Source organism: Macrobrachium nipponense, chromosome 42 (genome assembly GCF_015104395.2).
Source record: "Macrobrachium nipponense isolate FS-2020 chromosome 42, ASM1510439v2, whole genome shotgun sequence".
Taxonomy (NCBI): domain Eukaryota; kingdom Metazoa; phylum Arthropoda; class Malacostraca; order Decapoda; family Palaemonidae; genus Macrobrachium; species Macrobrachium nipponense.
Genome location: NC_061103.1, coordinates 25814553 through 25839270, shown reverse-complemented (window position 1 = coordinate 25839270; position 24718 = coordinate 25814553). Strand labels below are relative to the sequence as shown.

The following is a 24718-nucleotide window of genomic DNA, read 5'->3' as shown; positions in this document are numbered from 1 at the left end:
ATTTCCGAGATATGTTGACTGAACATGTCATTCATTAAATTTTGTAATGGTAAAGGTTTTATTTAATTTGCGAGAAACATAATGAGACTTAACTTTATGCCTTTAGAGTGAAGGGAAGATGGAATTTCAAAACTATACTAAAAGATAAGCACACTAAAAGATAAGCACACTAAAAGATAAGCACACTACTTTCATGAAAATGCAAATAACAAAATATTACAGGGAAATCTATTTAAGGAACTGGAATTCAGTGGAAGGTAAACATAATTTTAATCAGTCTCTTCACTTTAGACAATAATGAAGAGTGTCCTCCAAAAATGTGATATCCATTTTTGTACTAATTGTATATGTTTTAGTTTATACTCTCATAATAGTGAAGTGCTTACCATTTAAAGAATTTCTTTTCTATACTTGTATCACCCACCCTCCCTCTTCTCATTAAAGGCATGATTTAGTTACATTCAATGCCATATCTTCTTTTCATACTCTTACTACTTTCTACTTTATTCAGTCGATATTCATTATATTAGTTCTACTTTATCTGGCAATTTAATCCTACTCTACCTGCCAGCACGGGTACACACGACCAGAAATGAGTATTGTTCATATTAAAAAATGAATGAAAATGAATAAAAGGTACATATAGCTTACGTCGGTTTTTTATCCCCGCTCTAATCTGGGCCCAGTGGGCAGCAGTCATCGTTGATGCCCCCCCCCCCCCCCCCCCCCCCTCTCTCTCTCTCTCTCTCTCTCTCTCTCCGGAAGCTATGACTATCCATCATGGCGGCCTCTTCTCAGCAATGAAAATTGAAATATAAAAAAAGAATTGATTGATATTCCAAGAAAGTGTTTTCAATTTGCTTTTTGTCTGTTTTCAATTTTCTTTTGTCTGTTTTCATCGTCTGTCTGTAAACAGCAGTAAATGATAAAATTTGGGAGTGGAACCCAAAATCCGCTTGAGAGTCCTAAATGATTCTTTCATAGGAAGCAACGGTTTCATACAGTAATCTACTCCTAAATGTTGCAAGGAATGATAGTGTTCTTTAGGACATTTGATTAACGGTGAATTATTACTCACACCCACACACACACACAACAACTCACCATCAGACAATCATTAATTTTGCTTCAGATTTTTTACCTACGTTTTGTGCAAATTGTTTCAGCATGTAACCTGACCGTTCACATTTTTGGTGCAATGCTAAAAATCGTGCAAAAAGGTGTATTGTATAGGACCCTTCAAGGATCTTTTCTATATACTTTCAGCATTGACCAAAGCAAATAAGGATTGAAAATTATTGGATCCAGAGATGCCAGCCTTTCATGTTTGACTTTTGAAATTATAATTCCGAAAACAAAATTTTTTTTTTTCTCTCTCTCTCTCTCTCTCTCTCTCTCTCTCTCTCTCTCTCTCTCTCTCTCTCCAGTCAGTTTCCCAATCTTTAAGAAGTTTCACTTTACTATAAATCGCATTGGAGAGAAAATCTTCAAATGTATATGAAGAGTAATTCTTGGATAAACCAGGGAACACATAACACAAACGATTTAAGTATAAAACTTATAGATTAAGTTTCCATCATAAACTTCCATCTTCTTTTGCCTGAAAGATACCGGGACTGTGATCATTTTCTTTTGCTTAACAAATTTGCAAAGCGGCATGATGATACTCTCCAAGTGTAGAGCGCTTTATACTACCCAATAATTACATCTATATGTCCCTCAGTGCAAACCCGTTGGAAAGTCACCTACTGTAAGGTAGCCTCCCCGAGTTTGTCCTGAAGGTATTATTTTGGTCATTGCTCTCGAGAATTTCCTGATTGCGTGCCTGTCCACTCGCGACTTGATCATGCTTTCTTAGTATTCTCTTCTTGGTTGTGGAATTTTCTGCCTTTTCTAAATTCTGGTAGGTATTTCATCTGGAATTTTTAAAGAGGATAGTGTATCATCAGCTATACTCTGTTTTTTTCCATCTGGCCATCCGTCTGTGGTGTTTTCGCATGGTAACACTGCGTCCTGGGCTTTAAATAGTTACGCTATGTGTAAGTTTTAGGTAAATAAAAGGATATCTGGGTGTACATTTGAAACTGAAAAGTGTTTTAATAAATTACTGTATGCTAATTACACCGTTAATATTCGAAATAGGATATTATTATTATTGTTGAATGTAAGCTGAATGTAACTATTTAAAGCCCGGGGCGCAGTGTTACCATACGCAAGCACCACAGCCGGATGGACAGATGGAAAAAAACAGAGTATAGAGGTTAATTCATTGAAGTCCACTTTTCATGCAGGATTATGTAGTTTAATACAGTTTAATACAAATACATTTCCACACACACATATACGTAAATACACACGCGTTGGCAGACACACAAACATACATTCATTCATTCATTCATTTATATATTCATACATACATACACACATATATAGATATATATATATATATATATATATATATATATATATATATATATATATATATATATATATATATATGCGTGTGTGTGTGTGTGTGTGTGTGTGCCTGGAGATTGAAAACTTTCATACTCGGTTTTCACTTTCACGTTGTCTAACTTTAGCTTCTTTTCAAATATATATATTTTTTCCAATTAAAGAACTCCATTACTGCTGTTTATTTGAAGCAAAATGACTGACGTCTGTTGCTGATATTAATGCTCGGAATGATCAAAGAGACCGGCGGAAGAATATACGTCTGAGTAACAAAAAAAAAAAGAAAATAGGGTCTCGTAAAATTTCGGACAGGGCGAGTGAGAGGGACTTCGGTAATGAGGTCGTATTTTCAAATTGACCAATAAATGTTTCTTGGACCGAGGAGTAATTACGCGCTTGGAGGATCAAATAATCCTCGCTAATTTCTTAGCAATTTCCTTTTTCGATTTTAGTGACTTATGATTGGCGGCACCGTGAATCGAATTGATTCTCTCTCTCTCTCTCTCTCTCTCTCTCTCTCTCTCTCTCTCTCTCTCTCTCTCTGTGTGTGTGTATGGCAGATTGTATTAAAAGGTGAATACAAATTATAACACGAGGATAATGTAATTCTACAGCGTTTAGATCGTACTTTAGATAATTGTTTTACAATTGATAAGGGTATATAGCAATCTCTCTCTCTCTCTCTCTCTCTCTCTCTCTCTCTCTCTCTCTCTCTCTCTCTCTCTCTCTCTCTGTGTGTGTGTGTTTGTGTGTGTAAATAACTCTTTTTTTGGGAAAATTTTTGTTGAGGAGTAAATGAAAATGATACTAATGCTATGTACGAACAGGTTATAGGTGAAGCATTATTTATTTTACAACCCTTCAAGAGATCTAATTAAAGTTTCTGATGACTGGAACCAATTTTAAACTGGAAAATACCCGCGCATTTCCTTGAGTTATAACAAGGATCCGAGTTACGCACTCATGTTATTGTCTCTTGGTTATGTAACTTCCAAGAAGCAGGAGAAGGGAAGATTTCCTTAGTTACAAAGGCTTTTTTTTTTTTTTTTTCCTGGTATGAGGTTAGTTTTCTTCTGTCTCAGTTAGTTGGAAAAATCTTTGACTGTTTAAGAAGCTGGGTTAGTTTCGCTTACTCGGGGAGTAAGCCTACAAATTACTTTGTTGTTGATGATGGTTGGGAGGTAGGAAAAGTCTGAGGAAGAGCCTAAAAAGGTCTGAAAAAGGTTTTAGGTCGTCGAGTTAAAAAATACGGGAATGTTAGGGTAGGATATTTATGATTTATTTATTAAAAGGGAAGTATAAAAAATAAGTAATATGCATGTTAAACAGTACAGAAAAATTGTTGTAATAACATATATAGCGTGTATATTTTAATTTTTGTTGTTGAAACTAGGCTCTATTTGACCATAGATTTTTAGCAAGTTTCAATTCATTTGGTGTACTGAATTTAGGCTATGTTTATATTCAATTGTTTTGTGTTTCCACTTATAAACGAGAATATGCAAACGTGTTTAATTTGTGTCCTTTTTTATCTGATCCTTGTTGTTAATACGAAGATCACTTCACATTAAGTTAAGAATATAATGTTCACAACTTATGCGTGAGGGGAGAATCTTGCACACAGTTCGAGTAAGCTGGAGGTCTGATCACGCCTTGTTTTGATTTAATGGAAAAGCTTTGGATCATGCCAAATCATACCACGAGGCAATATACATAGCGAATTCTTTAAATATTCTGTAAAAAATATGGTCTTTTTCTGACTTATACCAATAAAGAAGGTATAGCTCTAGAATTTTTTCATGAATTGTCACAGGTATCGTCCCTGTTTAGGATACGTTAGCATATTTTTTTTTTTACATTTACCAAACTACGTCCCGGGCTTTAAATAATTATGCTATGTGTAAGTTTTAGGTAAATAAAAGGATATCTTGGTGCACATTTGTAACTGAAAAGTGTTTTAATAATTTACTGTACGTGAATTACACCGTTAATATTCGAGATAGGATATTACTTATACCTCGGGACGCAGTGTTACCATGCGCCAACGCCACAGGCGGATGGACAGATGGAAAAAAACAGGGTATAGTTTGTATTTACGTAGTAACGACTGTAATTCGTGCATAAATATTAAATTACATTTATCCAGTCATATATATCTGCCTCGGTGTAGCTTAGCTCTGTTGTTTGTTGCTGTTAAAACGACGGTTATATTATTTTTGAGGTAAGAGAAAAATTGTTAATAACAGTTAATTGATAACTAATCACACAAGCGAAATCAGTTGATTGTTTTATGATTTGTTTTTAATTTCAGTTAATAATAATATCCCACTTAGCCAACTGGGATATAAGTCTCCAGTTGTACAATTTTTACAGCAAAGAATAATTACTTGGTAAGAATCTATGATGATAAAATCCGGCTAGATCTCGTTTATTCTCTCCCTGCTGACACAGCCACCCATCACCTTCAGACCGGTCTGTCCACTTCATGTGGGGGCAGGATAGGTAGGGGAATGGGAGGGTAAATTAGACATGACACAGCCACCAACCCCTTCAAAATAGTTTGTTCGCCCTGGGTGGGCAGGTAGGAATAGTAATGGGAGGGTAAGAGAGACAGCCACCCTCCACATGCAAACAACCTGCTTGTCCACCCCTGGTGGGGCAAGGTAGGTAGGGGAACGGAAGGGTAGTGGAGACAAACCACAAACCACCCTCCACTTGCAAACTTGTTTGTCCGCCCTTGGTGGAGGCGAAGTAGGTAGGGGATTAGAAGAGTAGGGGAAGACAGCAGCGCCGAGTTCCAGTTCACTGCACACGCGTCAACAAGCTCGTAATAGAATGTGTATGATTGAAGTTAATAGTAAGGAAACTAGATGAAGTTTTATATAAAAATATATTTCGAAGTAAGAACATGTTTCTCGTTAAAAATAGCTGTGTCTGCGTGCTTGCGCTTTCCAAGAGAGCCTGTTGTTCATTGTGATGAAAATTATGAGTGGCGAAGCTGCAAAAGAAGAATGTTGCCCCTTTTAAGCCCTACGACTTTTTCGGGTGATTTATTATCCTCCCGTGTCCTCTCCCAGGACATATATTGGCACTAATCCAAGCAAGAGAAACCTTGACTAATTATTGTTAATGACTGACTTCGATATTAATGAACCGGCGTTTCTAAGAAGCAACGAGGAATATAAATCAACTGCACATTTTCATATCCTTAATACAAAGGGAGTGAAAATTTGGGGTTTTTGTGCTTTCACACAAAAGTCGTTGTTTATGGGTTTCGTATATATATTTCCTTTTATGAGTAATTTGTGTGTATATGTATGTATATGTATATATTTTTACATTATATATATATACATATATAGATACACACACACACACACACACACACACACACACACACATATATATATATATATATATATATATATATATATATATATATATATATATGTATATATATAAAAACATACATCGAGCTACATATGTCCTTTAATATCCAATTCGCTCTACCTCGGAATTAATACATTTCCAAATATGTTAACCGAAGGGGAATTTTTTAGTTGACAACAATTTCCTCCTCCCGTGGGTTCGAACCAGCGCCCAGCGGACTGAGGAGAAATCCGGAATTCAGTGATGTTATCAATTCGGCCACGAGTATGGTATATGTTGATACCGATTCCGATGTTACAAATCACCCTCGAACTCAGGTATTTGTTATTAGAATCGATATCTAACCCCCTCTACCACGTTAACCAAGTTAAACGTTTGCCACATGCAAGGTCCTTTAAATATACTCGGAGCATATTTAAAGGACCTTGCCACACGTAGCCATATTAAAAATCTTTATCATATCGCCTTGATTCATATACATTACAATTCGCTCTATATTAATTCTGAGGTAGAGTGAATTGGATATTAAAGGAATTTGTAACTCGTTGTATATATATATATATATATTATATATATATATATATATATATATATATATATATATATATTTATAATATAGTATATATATATATATATATATATATATATATATATATATAATATATACACACACACATATATATATATATATAAATATAATGTATATATATATATATAATATATATATATATATATATATATATATGATATATATATATAATAATATATATATAATATATATATATATTTATTTATATATGTATATATAGATATATATATATATATATATATATATAATACACATACATTATAGTCTATACATGTATAGTACATGTATATACATATAATGTATGAATATATACATATACGTACATATACACACAAATTTTTCATAAAAGTAAATACATATGAAACACACAAAGAACACCTTTTGTATGAAAAAGTAAAGACGGTCTCGTGTGATTACATATTACGAAAGCGTATTATTTGAGATGACTAAAAAATTTAATACGATTTAACTTTTTATGAGAGTCCGTCAGTAATTTTGAAAGAATAAGGAAGACTACTCTTTTTTTCTAAAAGGTGGAAGAGCTACGAATCTGTTGATGTTTAAGTTTTACACAGTGGGATATCTGTCTCATAAAGAAAGTGTTTTTAGTCAAGTATATTGACTGCGCAATAATAATGCTTAAATATTTGCATTTCAAAATTCTCGGAGAAGCTGAATAATGGTCAAACATTTTCAATATTTTTTATATAACGATGTGCTCATTGTCAAATGATGGTTTTGACTTTCGAAATAATTTTTCCTGTGATAAAAGCCCAATGATAGAATTATTCGCTGATGGTCAAGTCCTTGTTGATTTTGTGTATATATAAATATTTTATTTTTCTCACTAAATTACAGCGTTACAGGAAAAGCAATTAACAGCACAGTCTGCTTTACACTGATATAAATGCGAGGAAAATTATGTTTGTCCTCTCGGAAATATTTTAGAAATTTTTTCTTGCATTATTTTAAGTAATCTTTAGTCTCTGTGCTTGAAGCTTCAGTAACTTAGTCCAGAATGACAGACAAACTCACAGACAGACAGACATATTGAGAGTTAGACATCAAACAGAAAGGGAATTGTTCAACTATAGCAAAATCTCACGTCGATATATAATCGTCCTATGAATCACGGTTTAAACATCAGATTGAGAAATAATGACAATAACTTTAGTATTTTATTAGCAGTAGTAACAGACGGAAAGGCAAAAAAAAAAAAAAAAAAAAAAAAAAAAAAAATGAGTGATTTTATAATAGCAAAATTTCACGTGGATATAAAATCGGTTTTGATTCGCGATTTGCAGTACCAAGTAAAAAATTACAATAACTGTTGTATTTTTATTAGTTGTAATAACAAACAGAATGAGTTGGTGTAATAATTGCAAAATCTCATGTGGATATATAATCGCTTTTGAATCACGATTTGGACAAACTGAAAAATAATGACGGTAGCCGAAATATTTTTATTAGCAGTAACAACAGAAGCACCGGTGAATGAACAGGCATGTTGTCGGAACCCTTGACAGGCAAATATTCGGAGAGAAGGAGAAGAAGTGCGTAGCGCGCCGCCACAAAGAGAAAAAAGAAAGTTATTGAAACAATGCCTGACTCACAATACCGCACCGCATTCATGCATAGACGCTTTTTCAAAAAAGCCACTTGATTGAACAGGGAAGAGGTTGGCCCATCCCTCTTTTTTATTTTCCGCCTGGCATATTACATGGAGTCAACATTTTATTTATGCATATATATATATATATATATATATATATATATATATATATATATATATATATAAGTATATCAAAATTGTAACAGTTTTGTTTGCCATTATGTAAAGAATGATAAGCACCCGAGTTATTTACGGTTTTGGCATTTGAAGAACAAACATAAACATATACATATACATATACATATACATCTACACAGAGAGACACACAGACAAATAGACACACAAATATGTATGTATACCTATATTTATGTAAATTTGTGTATCTTTGTCTGCGTGTCTCTCTGTGTATTTGTATATGTATATGTATATGTTCATGTGTATGTTTATGTTCTTCAAATGCCAATGAACTTGCGGCGTCCGTAATTCAACGACAAAACCTTAAATAACTCTGGTGCTTTTAATTCTTCATATGATGGTAGACGAAACTGCTACAATTTTTATATACTACTTAGTTATCCATCCATGGTTCTCCTAAAATGATCGAAAAACCAGAATTGAAAATTAGAATATAAAAATGTAATTTCCAAATGAAATACATTGTTCGCAAAAAAGCTTTATAAATATATTATTTCAAAAACGTGTCCTTTCTTTCATAAAAGATAAATCTTATAATATCGTATAGAAATCTCGTTGTAATTAACTTCTGGATGATCTGAATAACCTGAATGCCGATAAAAGAGAGAAAAGTTGGATTACCTCATTATCAAACAAATTAGAAGAGTAGTAGAATATAAAAAAGAAATGATCTTGGAGGCATTCAGCAAGACTAAATTAAAGAGGTTCCCCCATTAAGATACGCTCCCGAAATAGGCAGATGAAAAACGAACGAAAATTGATTCAGGATTAAATGCAACCAACAGAAGAGGATTAGGAAGGGAAGGCAGGAGAAATAAAAAAAAAATTGAATTGTCAGGAAATCACGTAATTGGAGAAATGATGCAAGGTAGACGGTATCTAACTGGGCCCTAACTGCACCCACTTTTTAGCCTTTTACTCTACCTCCGTTCCCGCTTCCTCTCTTTAGTGTTGCTGTCCAACCTCTCTTCTTAGAGAAAATGTGGGATTTCTTCCATATCCACCTTTAGAGCCTTGTACTTCATCTCATTCATTTCCTGACTCTCTTTATCTTTCTGTCCAGCCACTCTACCTCCCTGTGTTTATCGTCTTAATTGCTGAAAGTGGCCCAGTTTGGCTTGGTAAGCGTAAATCCCCTGAAATCAAATCAAATCTAATAATGACGCACTAATTAGTTGCTAGACCAAAGCCTCAAGTTACGTCATTAGTACTGTGGCAATTAGTTGGCAATTGTTTGCACGAAAGTAACAATAACCTAAGCCATTAGTGTTGTGGCAATTAGTTAGCAATTGTTTTCACGCTAATAGTAACATATAAGAATAATAAACTTTCAGAAAATTTCATACTTAATTGTTTTCACGACAATAGTAACATATAAGAATAATAGATAAACTTCCAGAAAATTTCATACTAAATGAAAAAAAAAGATAAATGTAGACAGAGAGTCTAGCATAGTTGTGGTAAATAGTAAAGGTAATAATAACAGAATGACAAACAGATCTGTTTTAATGTAGGTATAGTGTTCAAACGTTGTTGAGAAAGAGGTTCCTCACTTTAATTCATGTCTTGCTGCTCTCATTGCGGATTTAGATACAGGAGAATTTGGATGCTGAATATGTAGAAGCCTTAAACAAATTTGAATTAAAGTGGTGTTTCCGTTTTGTTTTTCTGAATGACAAAATCCATTGAAGTTTTAAAGATCTACAGTACAACTGGTAACAAAATCCATCGAAGTTTTTAAAGATATAGAGTACAACTGGTGACAAAATCCATTGAAGCTTTTAAAGATATAGAGTACAACTGGTTTGCAGATTTGATCTCTCATGGAACAATAATCTTGCGATAATTTTGAGGCCGTTTTATTCGTATCTAGAGCGTCAACATTACAAGGAGAATAATCCGTCAAAAAATATCCATTGACAAAATAATTTTCATTACGAGGACAAGTTATAAGTATACAGGATATTGAGAATGTATTGACAAATGAATGTCTAGGCATTTTATTTTCACTGGAACATAAAATCAATCTAGCTTACTATTTGTTATTTTTGGATTTTTTTTACTCGAGTAGGAGTTAGGAATAATTGATTCAGCCGTTCCATTCACCACATAAACGAGATAGCGGGGATGCAAATAAATTATTTGGCATTTTATTGAATGTACTTTTCCTTTATGTGAAACTAAATCAAAGAGGACCTTGTGTATCATAACGGCGGAAAATTTGAAATCGACATTAAATGCACTTTGAGAATATTCTATAAGGTTATAAAAACCACAGGTTCGTCTGAAAGCCCACTGTCGAACAGAATTGCGTACAGGAATCCAGGATTAGAAGACAAGAAAGTTAGAATTTTGATTGCAACGTCACCGCAATGAAAAATACAAGTATGCAACTACCTGACCTCAGGTATCAGCTGTGAGATTTATCCTTATTTACTGCAATAGCACAGTAAGCACTGGTGTAGATGCTGCGGGATTACAAATCCAGTAAATGACACACTACCTTTTTACGTAGCTGGCTTCCTCAGGCGTTCTAGAATGGTGTGCTTTTATCTGAGAATTCGCTAGTGTGGTTATCAGAAAATTACTATTCAGAAAGCAATGAAAACATTCAATGGATAGCGAACCCAAATTCTTATGCTGTCCACAATATTCATGCATAATGTTGAAAGATCTTTGTTTTATTTTTTTCAGCACGCAAACGGCAAACGGGACAAACTTCTAAACTAAAATATAGCAAGTTTCACGCAAATATTCACCCAGAAATTGTTTCAATGTCAGAGAAGAACTTCGACAAATAAATCAGCAATACCATCGCGGAGGAATCCGTACAAAACGAAAATAATCCTTATTAATTTGTAAAACAGAAGCTAAAGCCAAATCGCTGTCCTTACAATAGGGGAGTTTAGTCTCTGATGCTTCTTTGGAACGGCATATTCCATCGCCAAATTCAATAATTACTTCTCTAACACGACGACCCAAGAAGCGCAGTTTATTACAGTAGTTGCATTATCAAATCGCAAATGATCAACTCTTGTACCTGGCGGGAACTCCATCACAGTAGAACGCGACCATAGGTCTCTAAAAATGTCCTATTTCAGACAGGAATATAGAGACTTTTTATAACTACTCTGTTCCATAAAATAAAGAATAAAAACCCAAAGTGAACAATCAATATTATATGGCAGCTTGTACCTCAGCCCTTAGCTAAAATCTACTTCCGATTTTTGATAACTCGATGCAGATGCCTTTCTGTTTTACTAGATTAATGAAATATGGAAAGCAGGTAGGTAGGTATTTTAAGATTAACGTAAATGTGGAGAATAAAAATTCATATGAGTAAGGGGTAAGATAAGAATATAGAAAAGGTCAGGAAGACCGAGTAAAGCTTGAGTTATTGATAGAGTTCTCTTGCTAATAACAGGTTGACAGTAAAGATTAGGGGATTCAGATGTGTCTTTAGTGGATCTGCCTGATGGAATTGACTTAAAGAAAACTTTGGAATATAATATGGAGATGTTTACAACTTATATACCATGAATTTTTTTTTTTTTTTTAACATTTTGGGGTATAGTTTATTTTTAGACCAAACTAGTTTTCAGAGCCAGGTTTATTACTAATTGTATATTACACTTGTTCATTATGCATCATCTAAATGGCCATCCCAGGTCTTCAGATAACTTCGCAAATGTAAATTATATATATATATATATATATATATATATATATATATATATATATATATATATATATATATATATATAATATAAGCGAATACCACAGGATATATCTATATATATTATGTATAGGTATATATATATATATATATGTATATGTGTATATATATATATATATATATATATATATATATATATATATATATATATATATATATAAAGCGAATTTTTTAATTTATTCGCTTATTTATGAAGTCACGTGCATCTACAGTGATTTTTTAAGCATATATGTATATGTATATATGTATGTATATAATTATATATATATATATAGTAGATATATATATAGTATATATATATATATATATAAATATATATATATATATATATATATATATACATGCATATATTATATATATTGCATTGCCTAAAAGTCTAGGAACATGTCAATATTAGGTCATTCATGCGCGTACCTTTGTATGCATATTCACCAGAGCAAATACGGATTAAAGATTCATACTCTCTTTCATTCCGCACAGGAGAAATAATGACACCAGAAAATTTTAACAACTGAAACCCTGATCATATAACTTCAACGTTTTAAATGAGCAGGAAATGTGTATTGTTAATTCAAAGCTGAAAAAAAAAATGATAAAGCCATTGTATATTACCCGGAACAATATCAAATATTTGTGAAGTGAAATTCTTGCTATCGGAAAAATGGACCGAAAATTACGTTCTTTTGTTAAGCGCTCCCCAAAATTGGAGGCATGTGATAAGTTATTCATGAGTTATTCATTGTGAAATACCGAGTTTTCAAAACGCACACGCACGCACACACACACAAACACACAGACACACACACACTCACACTCCACCACCGGGGAATTATGTTTACGAGAAACGACTGGAGATGGTTTCTATTGTACTCGACCATCCGAAATAACTTACCTTGGCAAATTTTCTGAAGATTTGTCTTCTAATATATCCTCGACTTTCCGCCGCGTCAGCCTTTTTTTAGGCCGAATATTAAAGCGATGATTATTTAGTGCGTGACGTCATCGCCTGCCACCACGTATTAAAAAGAGATGAGAATTGGCTGCTTTCACCTTTAAGTTGGGGTCTAAGGTGGGTCTTTGTTACAGTCTAGGTTTACAGTAAGAAAATATGAGTACAGCACAATAATAGAAAGTATATCCTTTCTCTCTCTCTCTCTCTCTCTCTCTCTCTCTCTCTCTCTCTCTCTCTCTCTCTTTAGTGAGGATCTGTTTTCTCTTGTTTTCTTTCACCATTTTGATTTTGATACGATGTTCTTATGTATTCTCTTTTATTTTTTATCTTCTTTTAGTCCCATTTCCTTATATGGTAATTTTTTCTGTTTATAATATTTTTGTAATGAAAAAAAAATTCGGTGATTTTTGAAAGGTAAAGTTATTGTATATATATATATATATATATATATATATATATATATATATATATATATATATATATATATATATATATATTTATTTATATATATATATATATATATATATATATATATATATATATATATATATATATATAAAATAGCGCACCAGAGGAAAATGCAAAGTAAAAACTTATAATAGTGACCTGTTCGCTGGTGCAGACATCGTTAAGAGGATTAAGAATGTAGAGGAAAGTTTTACTCTGTGTAAGTTAATTTCAAAATCATACAAAGGAATACACACGCAGTAAAAACTGTCAACAGTGGGAAGAGTAATCCTTATTAATGGCGGAGGATGAGTGCACTATTTACAGATCTTGTTTTATCCAAGAACAACAGACCTTACAACTTACGCAGTCTTATGCTGACATTTATGTTCATATCAAACTACTTTTTCCTGACAACGTTCACTTTTAATTATTATTATTATCTTTTTTTTTCATTTCGAACTTGCTTTCAGAATAAACCTGCTTTTTAGCATCTGTCCAGTTATAAATATGATTGTGTTCTCTATTTTGAACAACAATTACACTATTATTTTGGCATAAGTTGTTACTTCAGACATGAATTTTGCTGTTTCGTCCCTATGTCAATAGATTTCTAGTTTGACTATTATAGAATTTTTAACAAAATGCACCTAGGATTTCATATACACAACCATTAGTATTGTCTGGAGCGTTATTTTTAAGTTCTTTTGTCATGATATTATTGTTCTTATATAGGCTATGTTAACGCTAAAGTTTCTGCAAGCTAATGGTCGGTATATTTAAATGTATTACCTTATGGTAGTACATTAAGAAAAATAATGGGCTTTTTGCCGTTTTTAGTGCACCAGTATCAGTGTGTTTTCATTTCATGTCGGTATTATCGGTAAAGTCTGTTACATAATATGTATATACAGTGCTACATACGCATAATGTTCATATGGTCAGATGTGATTACTCATTCCTAAATCTCATAGCTGCGCGCAGAATGAATAATGAACAAACAGTGAAATATTACTTTTATATAGATTACCAAACAGATATGCCAATTTGGTAGGCTACCTTCAAATTAGATCTTCCCATTGCATTACTAGAAGTGTATGATCTATACACTTCTATTAAGTTTTTTTTTTTTTTGTTGGGGGGGGGGGGGGGAAATAGTATATATTGTATAACCTTATATCTACCATCAAGGGTGACCGTTAAAAATGATATAAAATCACATCAAAAGCACTATTGACCTGTACGTTATTTCGTGTACTTGTTAGTTCTAAATTCATCGTTATATGAGCATCCGGAAATGGACCAACCACCAGAGGATTAAGAATACCTGCACGATAGTTGATAATCTTTACGAACGAAAATGGACAAAGGTACACATTAGTATGGCAGGTTATTTTTTTGTGTGTGGATCTGTATATATTATACGATAATAGTCGCTGAACTCACAATACACTTTTTCATAAATATTCCTCTCTCTTCAGCAGTTCTTTCCGTGTTGAAAATATACTAAAAATTTTCTCATAAATATTCCTTTCTCTTCAGCAATTCTTTCCCTCGTTGTTGAAACCTTTACGAACCGTGCCCATATTAAAAGCCAACTTCGATCTTATTTCCATCACTCACAAGTACTGACCACAACCAGTCAGAATTAAAAGTTGACCTCCTGACGAACTTTTTATTTCCAGTGCCTCCGAAGAGCGTGAGAATCGTCGGGTGGAACGAGGGCTCCCTGGTACAGGTCGTAGCGGGGCATTCCATCACCCTCGAGTGCCTGGTCGCCGACGCGAGGCCGCCCCCGTCGGCTATTTGGTACAGAGGTCCCGAGCTCGTCGATCAAAGTAGGAATTTGGATGAGTATTGTTATCTTATGTCTAGGTGTGTGTGTGTATATTATATATATATATATATATATATATATATATATATATATATATATATATATATATATATATATATATGTATATTAGTCTGTTTGTCAGTTTTTATAAACTAGTATGTGTTTCATGAGTTCAGTACCTTTTCTTGTATATATATTTAATATATATATCAATATATATGTGTGTATACATTTATATATATATATATATATATATATATATATATATATATATATATATATATATATATATGCTTAAAAAATCACAGTAGATGCACGTGACTTCATAAATAAGCGAATACCACGGGAAAATGATAGTCAGAAATCCAAGCGCTTTCGTCTTTATTCAGACATCGTCAAGGAGCTACTAAAGTACAATTGGAGAGGAAGGCCTCAGGTACAAACAAGATCAGGAATACCAGATGGTTAATTATCAAAAGGGTAAAAATTAAAAGGGATAATCCAGGATTATCGGATATCACACGGTCACAAACTTAAACAGATTCTGACCCTAACCGAAATTACAAAGTATCTTTACAGTCCAAAACTTGTAAAAACTGAATATATTAATTTTGTTGCTTATATTTATCTACAACTTTTTTCATTATGAAAGCATTAAGTTTAAATAAACCAAGACTTAAATTTAGAACATTTCTATTATTTGATTTGATAAAACAAGATTCAATGATATTCCTTTTAACTGTGTCATTACATGGAACTAAGGCTCTTGCTTGACTCCAGTTAATAGGATGGTCTAAATCTCTCATATTTTCCCAGTTCTCACAGAATATTGATGTTGCTTGAGACGCTGTGAAAGAGATTTGCCGGTCTGTCCGCAATAGACTTTATCCCACTTTTTGCAAGGAATTTCATATATGCAGCCTGGAAGATCTTTAGGAGAATTTTAGATTACTAAACTCTTGACATTAATATTACTGAAAACTACATTTATGTTAAAAAGCTTTAAAATTCTAGGAATATCTAAAAACCTTTCATCATAAGGTAATTTTAGAATGTTATGCTTACTAAATTCAAGTTTGTTATTAGTTGAATAAAATGATTTTCTAGCTCTTTTCCATGCCACATCTACAAAAGTCCTTGGGTATTTAAGTTTCAATGCAATATCATAAATAGTTTTAATTTCAGCGTCAATAAACTGCGGGCTACAGACACGTAAAGCCCTTAGGAACATCCCAGAAAAAACAGAGAATTTAACATTTTGATGGTGATTGGAGTAGTAATGAACAAAAGAGGCAATATTAGTTGATTTTCGAAAGACTGAAAAGGTGAAATTCCTATCATTTCTATGGACAGTTACATCAAGAAAATTCAAATTACAATTTCTTTCTTCCTCTACAGTAAATTTTATAGAAGGGACTAAATTATTGAGATTATTAAGGAATTCCTGGAGGTTTTTGTGAACTGGCCAAATACAGAAGATGTCATCCACGTACCTAAACCCCAAATAACTTTTTGGGGCAAAATTCTTGGTAAAAGTTTTGTCTCAAAAAATTCCATGTAAATATTGCTAAGGACAGGAGATAAAGGATTACCCATAGCCATGCCAAACTTTTATACAAAAAATTCCCCATTGAAACAAAATTTACTATCTTTGATACATAACCTTATGAGACTAATGAGATTTGCTACACTTAAGGGAATGTCATGACGCTCTAATTCCTCTTCCAAATATTCAAGTAAGTCATCTACAGGCACTTTTGTAAATAAAGAGACAACATCAAAACTAACCATATTAAAATCATAATTCAAATTTAAACTATTCAATTTGTTTATAAAATCAACATTGTTTTTAACATTCGTATTAGAAATATTTCCTACCAAAGGAGTAAGAATTTTTACAAGCCATTTAGATAAATTATACGTAACTGAGCCCACTGAACTAATGATTGGTCTGATAGGGTTATTGATTTTATGTGTCTTGACTAAACCATACATGTAAGGTAGGGAGGCGCATTGCGGTGTAAACTGTTTAATTAAATGGTCCAAGCCCTTCAAAATGGATTTAATTTGTTTATTAAAATGGGAGTTAACTGTCTTTGTAGGGTCAGACCTCAGTTTCGTATAAGTATCAGTGTCATTTAGCAATGTCATTATTTTACTTATATAGTCACTTTTATTCATTATTACCACTGCATACTTATACGAAACTGAGGTCTGACCCTACACAAACAGTTAACGCTCATTTTATAATTTCGGTTAGGGTCAGAATCTGTTTAAGTTTGTGACCGTGTGATATCCTATAATCCTGGATTATCCCTTTTAATTTTTACCCTTTTGATAATTAACCATCTGGTATTCCTGATCTTGTTTGTACCTGAGGCCTTCCTCTCCAATTGTACTTTAGTAGCTCCTTGACGATGTCTGAATAAAGACAAAAGCGCTTGGATTTCTGACTATTCATCTTTTCCCGTGGTATTCGCTTATATATATATATATATATATATATATATATATATATATATATATATATATATATATTGTTCATTCAGAGTTTTTCGGGCAGCGCCAGGTTTGTACACACATACACACACACAGACATGTATATATATATATATATATATATATATATATATATATATATATATACATATATATATATATATATATATATGAATACTTATCACATCGAACCGTGATTCATTTATATATCATTCGAGCTACAAATGTCCTTTAATATCTAAATTCGCTCTACCTCGGAATTGATATATTTTCATATATGTACCGAAGGGGAATTTTTAGTTGATAATAATTTCGTCCCCACATGGGATCGAACCACCGTCCAAGTGGACGGGAACGAAATCAGGACAGACAGTGACGCTATCAATTCAGCCAACAGAGACGTCACTGTCCGTCCTGACTTCGTTCCCGTCTAGTTGGACGTGGTTCGATCCCATGTGGGGACGAAATTATTATCAACTAAAAAATTCCCCTTCGGTACATATATGAAAATATATCATTCGAGGTAGAGCGAATTTAGATATTAAAGGACATTTGTAGCTCGAATGATATATATATATATATATATATATATATATATATATATATATATATATATATATATATATATATATATATTATTATTACCGTATGTTTTTTCTCTGCTTTATTTTTTCCTACTCTCTTTCCTTGCTGTATGCTTTGATATTCTCGTTGCTTTGATGTCAACGTTAGACTCCAGTTTTTCATTTTTTTTTCTATTTTTCATTTTCCTTTTTCACAGGCTCTGTTTTATTAAATTGTTGTATTTTGTAGACCTCTGCTTTTTTGGGGGAGTTCATATGTATATCGAGGTTTTTTTTAATGTTTAACTTTAATCCAAGATAAAGATTGACATCTCTTTTATATTTATATCAATTATTAATTTGCGCTTTTATGTGCTGATTGTAGCGTCGGCGTTTCGTTGCAGATTCTTTTAGCCCCATAGTTATTTTTCATTATTATTTTGCAGTATTTTGCAATTTTATTCTAGATTAGCGTTAATGTCATAGCCGTGGTTGCTTTTGTTTTTAAAGATTTCTAATTAGTTTAGTTTCGTGTTATTGTTTCTAAAATATTTTATTTCAAATTTCTTTTTGTAATTCTAACTGAGAATTTTATAACTTTCCAGGCCAATGTTTTCTTATGTTTATATATTTTTTATTTGTAAGCAATTTAACCAGTTAATTTCCTCCTTCGTAAAATTACACTGAACAAAAATTGCATTTGCTGAAAGATTTCTATACTCTGTTTATTTCCATCTGTCCATCCGCCTGTGGTGTTTGCGTATGGTAACACTGCGTCCCGAAGCTTTAAATAGTTACGCTATGTGTAAGTTTTAGGTAAATAAAAGGATATCTGGGTGTACATTTGCAACTGAAAAGTGTTTTAATAATTTACAGTATGCGAATTACACCATTAATATTCGAAATAAGGTTATTATTATTGTTGAATGTAAGCTGAGTGTAACTATCTACAGCCCGGAACACAGTGTTACCATACGCAAACACCACAAGCGGATGGACAGATGGAAAAAAACAGAGTATAGTTATTTTAGTTTCCTGTTGTATTTTTTTCCCCAAAATTCTATATGTAATTCAGACTGCAAAAATTTTCATAGGTTTTTGGAACACTGTTTTCGATTCCATTTTATTGTTTTCTAAGCATTTTATCTTATTCTTTTCCATTTTATTAATTTCTAAGTTGTTTATTGTATTATTTTCCATTTTCTTAATTTCTAAGCTGTTTATCGTATTATTTTCCATTTTATTAATTTCTGAGCTGTTTATCCCATTATTTTCCATTTTATTAATTTCTAAGCTGTTTATCTTATTATTTTCCATTTTCTTAATTTCTAAGCTGTTTATCCTATTATTTTCCATTTTATTAATTTCTAAACTTTTTATCCCATTATTTTCCATTTTATTAATTTCTAAGCTCTTTATCCCATTATTTTCCATTTTATTAATTTCTGAGCTGTTTATCCTATTATTTTTCATTTTATTAATTTCTGAGCTGTTTATCCTATTATTTTTCATTTTATTAATTTCTGAGCTGTTTATCCTATTATTTTCCATTTTATTAATTTCTGACCTGTTTATCCCATTATTTTCCATTTTATTAATTTCTAAGCTGTTTATCCCATTATTTTCCATTTTATTAATTTCTGAGCATTTATCCTATTATTTTCCATTTTATTAATTTCTGAGCTGTTTATCCTATTATTTTCCATTTTATTAATTTCTGAGCTGTTTATCCTATTTTATTTCCATTTTATTAATTTCTGAGCTGTTTATCCCATTATTTTCCATTTTATTAATTTCTGAGCTGTTTATCCCATTATTTTCCATTTTAATAATTTCTAAGCTGTTTATCCCATTATTTCCCATTTTATTAATTTCAAAGCTGTTTATCCCATTATTTTCCATTTTATTAATTTATAAGCTGCTTATCCCATTATTTTCCATTTTATTAATTTCTAAGCTGCTTATCCCATTATTTTCCATTTTATTAATTTCTAAGCTGTTTATCCTATTATTTTCCATTTTATTAATTTCTAAGCTGTTTATCCCATTATTTTCCATTTTATTAATTTCTAAGCTGTTTATCCTATTATTTTCCATTTTATTAATTTCTAAGCTGTTTATCCTATTATTTTCCATTTTATTAATTTCTGAGCTGTTTATCCCATTATTTTCCATTTTATTAATTTCTAAGCTATTTATCCCCTTATTTTCCATTTGACTAATTTCTAAGCTGCTGATCCCATAATTTTCCATTTTATTAATTTCTAAGTTGTTTAACCCATTATTTTCCATTTTATTAATTTCTAAGCTGTTTATCCCATTATTTTCCATTTTATTAATTTCTAAGCTGTTTATCCCATTATTTTCCATTTTCTTAATTTTGAGTCTTGTTTATACCCATTTAATTTTCCCATTTTATTAACTTTCAAAAGCTGCTGATCCCACCAAATCTTTTCCAATTTTATTAATTTCTGAGATGTTTCATCCCATTATTGTTTCCATTTTATTAATTTCTTGAAGCCGTTGGTTTATTACTATTATTTTTCCATTTTATTAATTTCTGAGCTGTTTATCCCATTATTTTCCATTTTATTAATTTCTGAGCTATTTATCCCATTATTTTCCATTTTATTAATTTCTAAGCTGTTTATCCCATTATTTTCCATTTTATTAATTTCTGAGCATTTTATCCCGTTATTTTCCTCATTCTTAAAATTGCGCTTAATGAAGATTTTCTCGTCATTCTCTATAGGAGTATCAGTCGTATTTATGTTCGGTTAATTAAAGAGTGTCCGCTCGTTGAAATAAAGGTTTGTTATTACCTTTATAATATCATACGCATATTTTTTCATAGTTTTTTTTTTTCATTAATTGCATTGTTTCTGTTTTGTTGTATATTACCACAATATTAAAAGTGAGAAGTAGTCGTTTAAGTCATTGTTGCATTTTTATTATTTTCAGCTAGATTTCGTCATACGTTTTTATCATCCTTTTTATTTGATAAATATTTTAATAATTAAAATAATCATAAGAATAATGATAATGAAAATAATAGTATTATTATTATTAGACCTAGGTACAGACCTCTATGACAAGAATCACTCAAAATAATTGCTTCTTATCGGTACTACTTTTTTATTCTTTTTTCTATATTTTGAATAATCTTCCTTTCATTGGATCCAAGATAACTATAATTTTGATCCCTGAAAATCTCACCAATGTATACCGGTCTGCACATAGTTAATTATCATCACGCTGAAAAGAGAAACATTAAAAGTTCGATAAAAATTCACCTAAAAATGAATGCAGCTCATGCAGCAGCCATTTTAAATTATTATTATTATTATTATTATTATTATTATTATTATTATTATTATTATTATTATTATTATTATTATTATTATTATTAATGCGTAATTCAGCCAAAAAAAAAAATTGATATGACAGTGGAATCAGTAAAACGAGAAGTCTTTGTGAAGCAGGAAAAGACGCTTATTGCAATTGATTGAAGATGAAAATTAAATTGTTTTGTATTAAGATTAATTTCAATTTTCATCTTGTAATTTTTTCCACCATGTAGTGAATTTCTGGTTCAATAATTCTTCACCTTTTTGTCTAATGTTAGTCTCGTTTAGCTAAGAGCTTTGTTTTCTTGTTGTTCTGGAAAAGTTCGAGAGTATTTAATTTTAATTCTTCATTGGTTGCCTTTAAACGTTTTAGTATTAAAGGGTTCTGTTTTAGTTTGTTAGAGGCTCAAATAGTTTAAATAAAATGTTGGTTTGTGGAACCAAAGATAATATTATGAAATAACATAAACTAATATGCCCTAAACCTATGCTCGTGAAGGCATAATTATAATTGCGGTTGATGTGGTGTTTGTAATTTTGAGCATCTGTCCAAATAGGCAGAGATGTTGAGACCTGTTTCTGCTCAGATCGATACTTATGCCTTGAAATGTTAAAAAACTAAAGCAGGGAGTAGTCATTTAGAAAAAGAAAATGCTATATTTTTTTTACAATTTTCCCTCGCCCTGTTTAGTTTAGTCCTTTCAATCTCAGCCGGGCTTTACCTTGCATCTAATTATGCTAATATATGCTTCAGTAATCTTATGTTGTAGGGTAACAAAGGATCTTTTTTAACTTCCCTTTTATCTTACATGGCAATCCAGAAGATATCCCGGATTGTTATCGTAGTATATACTGATGTTTTAGTATTAAATTTCCCTTATGAGTATTTACCGAGTTTTATCTTTCTATTTTTTTTGTCGAGTTTGGAAATAAATGTCATGAGGTATTATTCTCTCGAATAATATGAAGGTATTTTTTTTTTCATTTTGACATTTCATTATATTTTTGTTATATATTTTTTCAGATCATATTTCTAACCATTATGCTTATAATAATAATAATAATAATAATAATAATAATAATAATAATAATAATAATAATAATAATAATAATAATAATAATAATAATAATAATAATAATAATAATAATGTTGGAATTTTGAAGAGCTTCTTCAGATCATGACAACATTCTTAAACGTCGCAAACTGAAGTCTTAGTTTTTTTCTCCAGTGTTTAGCAAATGGAGTTACTTAAGTGGAAAATACATTTGAAATATTTCTATAGTTACAGACAAAACCATTTTGTATCTGCTGGGTATTATTTGGAGAATTTCTTTGATCCATAGATATATCTTTTTGTTAATGCTATTTTCACTTTTCTATTTTGTTTTTATATTTTTTACTTGTTATTAGTTTGATTTTTTCTTTATTTTTACCTATTTCAGAATAAGGTTCGTACATCATTCATTTGTTTATTTCCTTCGTTTCCTCTTCCTCTCAGATCTTCAAGAAGACGACATTGAGGCCTCGACCCTTCCACGCAGATGGAGTCTCCGAAGTCAGCTGGTGGTGAAGGCAGAAGCAGAGGACGACGGGAGAGAGTTCTCCTGTCAGGCCAGTCACCCTGCCCTCAGGGGATCCAGGGAACCCCCTTACTCCTCCATTATTCTTTCAGTCTTACGTAAGTGTAATCCCTCAGTACTGACTTCAGTTGTTATTTTTCCAAGACTTAATCGTGTCATATTTCTAAGGAGTTTAGACTTTCTTATTCATGTCAAATTTCTAAGGAGTTTAGACTTTCTTATTCATGTCTTATTAATGTCTTCAATAATACCTTTTTTTAAAGGAATTCTTAGCCATGTAAGATTTCTTAGAAGGTAAGGCTTATTCATGTTAAATTTCTAAGAAGTGAAGATTTTCTTATTCATATAAAATTTCTAAGAAGTGAAGACTTTCTCATTTATGTCTAATTGCTAAGAAGTTGACTCTCTTATACATGTGAGATTTCTCAAGAAGTTGAGACTTTCTTATTCATGTCAAATTTCTAAGAAGTTGAGACTTTCTTATTCATGTCAAATTTCTAAGAGGTTAAGACTTTCTTGTGTCAGATTTCTAAGTTTATACTTTCTTGTTCATGTCAAATTTCTAAAAAGTTAAGACTTTCTCGTGTCAAATTTCTAGGAAGTTGAGAGACTTTCTTATTCATGTCAAATTTTAAATTCTTCGTCATTAATTTTGTCAGTATTTTCCTCAATAATTTAATTGGGTTATGGAGTGTACAGAGTTTATGATTGGGTCTTTACAAAGTGCATATTTATCTGCTTATATCAATAAGGAATCTCATAATATATACTTCGGAGTGCAGTGTTATCTGCTTGTTATCTCAGTGGTTAATCGCATAATTTGTATTCATAATTTCAAATTGTGAATCAAGGATGTCTCGTCTTCCAGTGAAGATTATGAAATGGTCACTTGGGTCATGATCACTGAACATTTTGAAGTTTGACGTAAGCAGATCTTTCTAATATTTCCCATTTACAACTTATTTCATATTCTGATCACGGAAGTTGCCTTATCATTAGCACCTCAGAAGAGTTTCCTTCTTCTTCTTCTTCTTTTTCTTCTTCTTCTTCTCTTCTACTTCTTCTTCTTCCCTTTAGCTTGACAAACTTTTCTCAATAACTGCTTAAAAGTTTGAGCTTCCTGGTTATTGACATCGAAAGAAAAAAATAACTCCCCTGTTGCGCTTTGATCTTAATGAGAGGAAATAATCAAGATGTGAGCGGTGCTCGTTCAGGGGTAAAAAGGTTCTGCTGCAATAATTCGCAAATTGCTGAATGTTACCTTATTGAATTTCCATCCCCTTTATTTTTTATATATTTTTTTTTATAACTGAGATAATATTTATTTCAAGTCATGGAAGAAATTATTCTTGCTATGATACAGGCAACTGGGAGGTGGCTCCTGTACTCTGTAATATCATTTGTTCTTCGTGGAATGCAAAGTACATTCTCTCTCTCTCTCTCTCTCTCTCTCTCTCTCTCTCTCTCTCTCTCTCTCTCTCTCTCTCTCTCTCCCAGTTTTTTGAATGGGCCTGTG

At 31.7% G+C, this 24718-nt stretch overlaps 1 protein-coding gene across 2 annotated transcripts in view; it reads left to right on the top strand.

Annotated features, from left to right (window-relative positions):
- LOC135213026 (nephrin-like) overlaps positions 1–24718 on the top strand; it is a 620764-nt gene that overhangs the window by 478648 nt on the left and 117398 nt on the right. For both annotated transcript variants that reach the window (XM_064246838.1, XM_064246837.1), the window contains exons 5-6: positions 15061–15213; positions 23121–23300. In XM_064246838.1, the coding sequence (XP_064102908.1) occupies positions 15061–15213; positions 23121–23300 (333 nt within the window). The remainder of the gene's footprint in view (positions 1–15060; positions 15214–23120; positions 23301–24718) is intronic.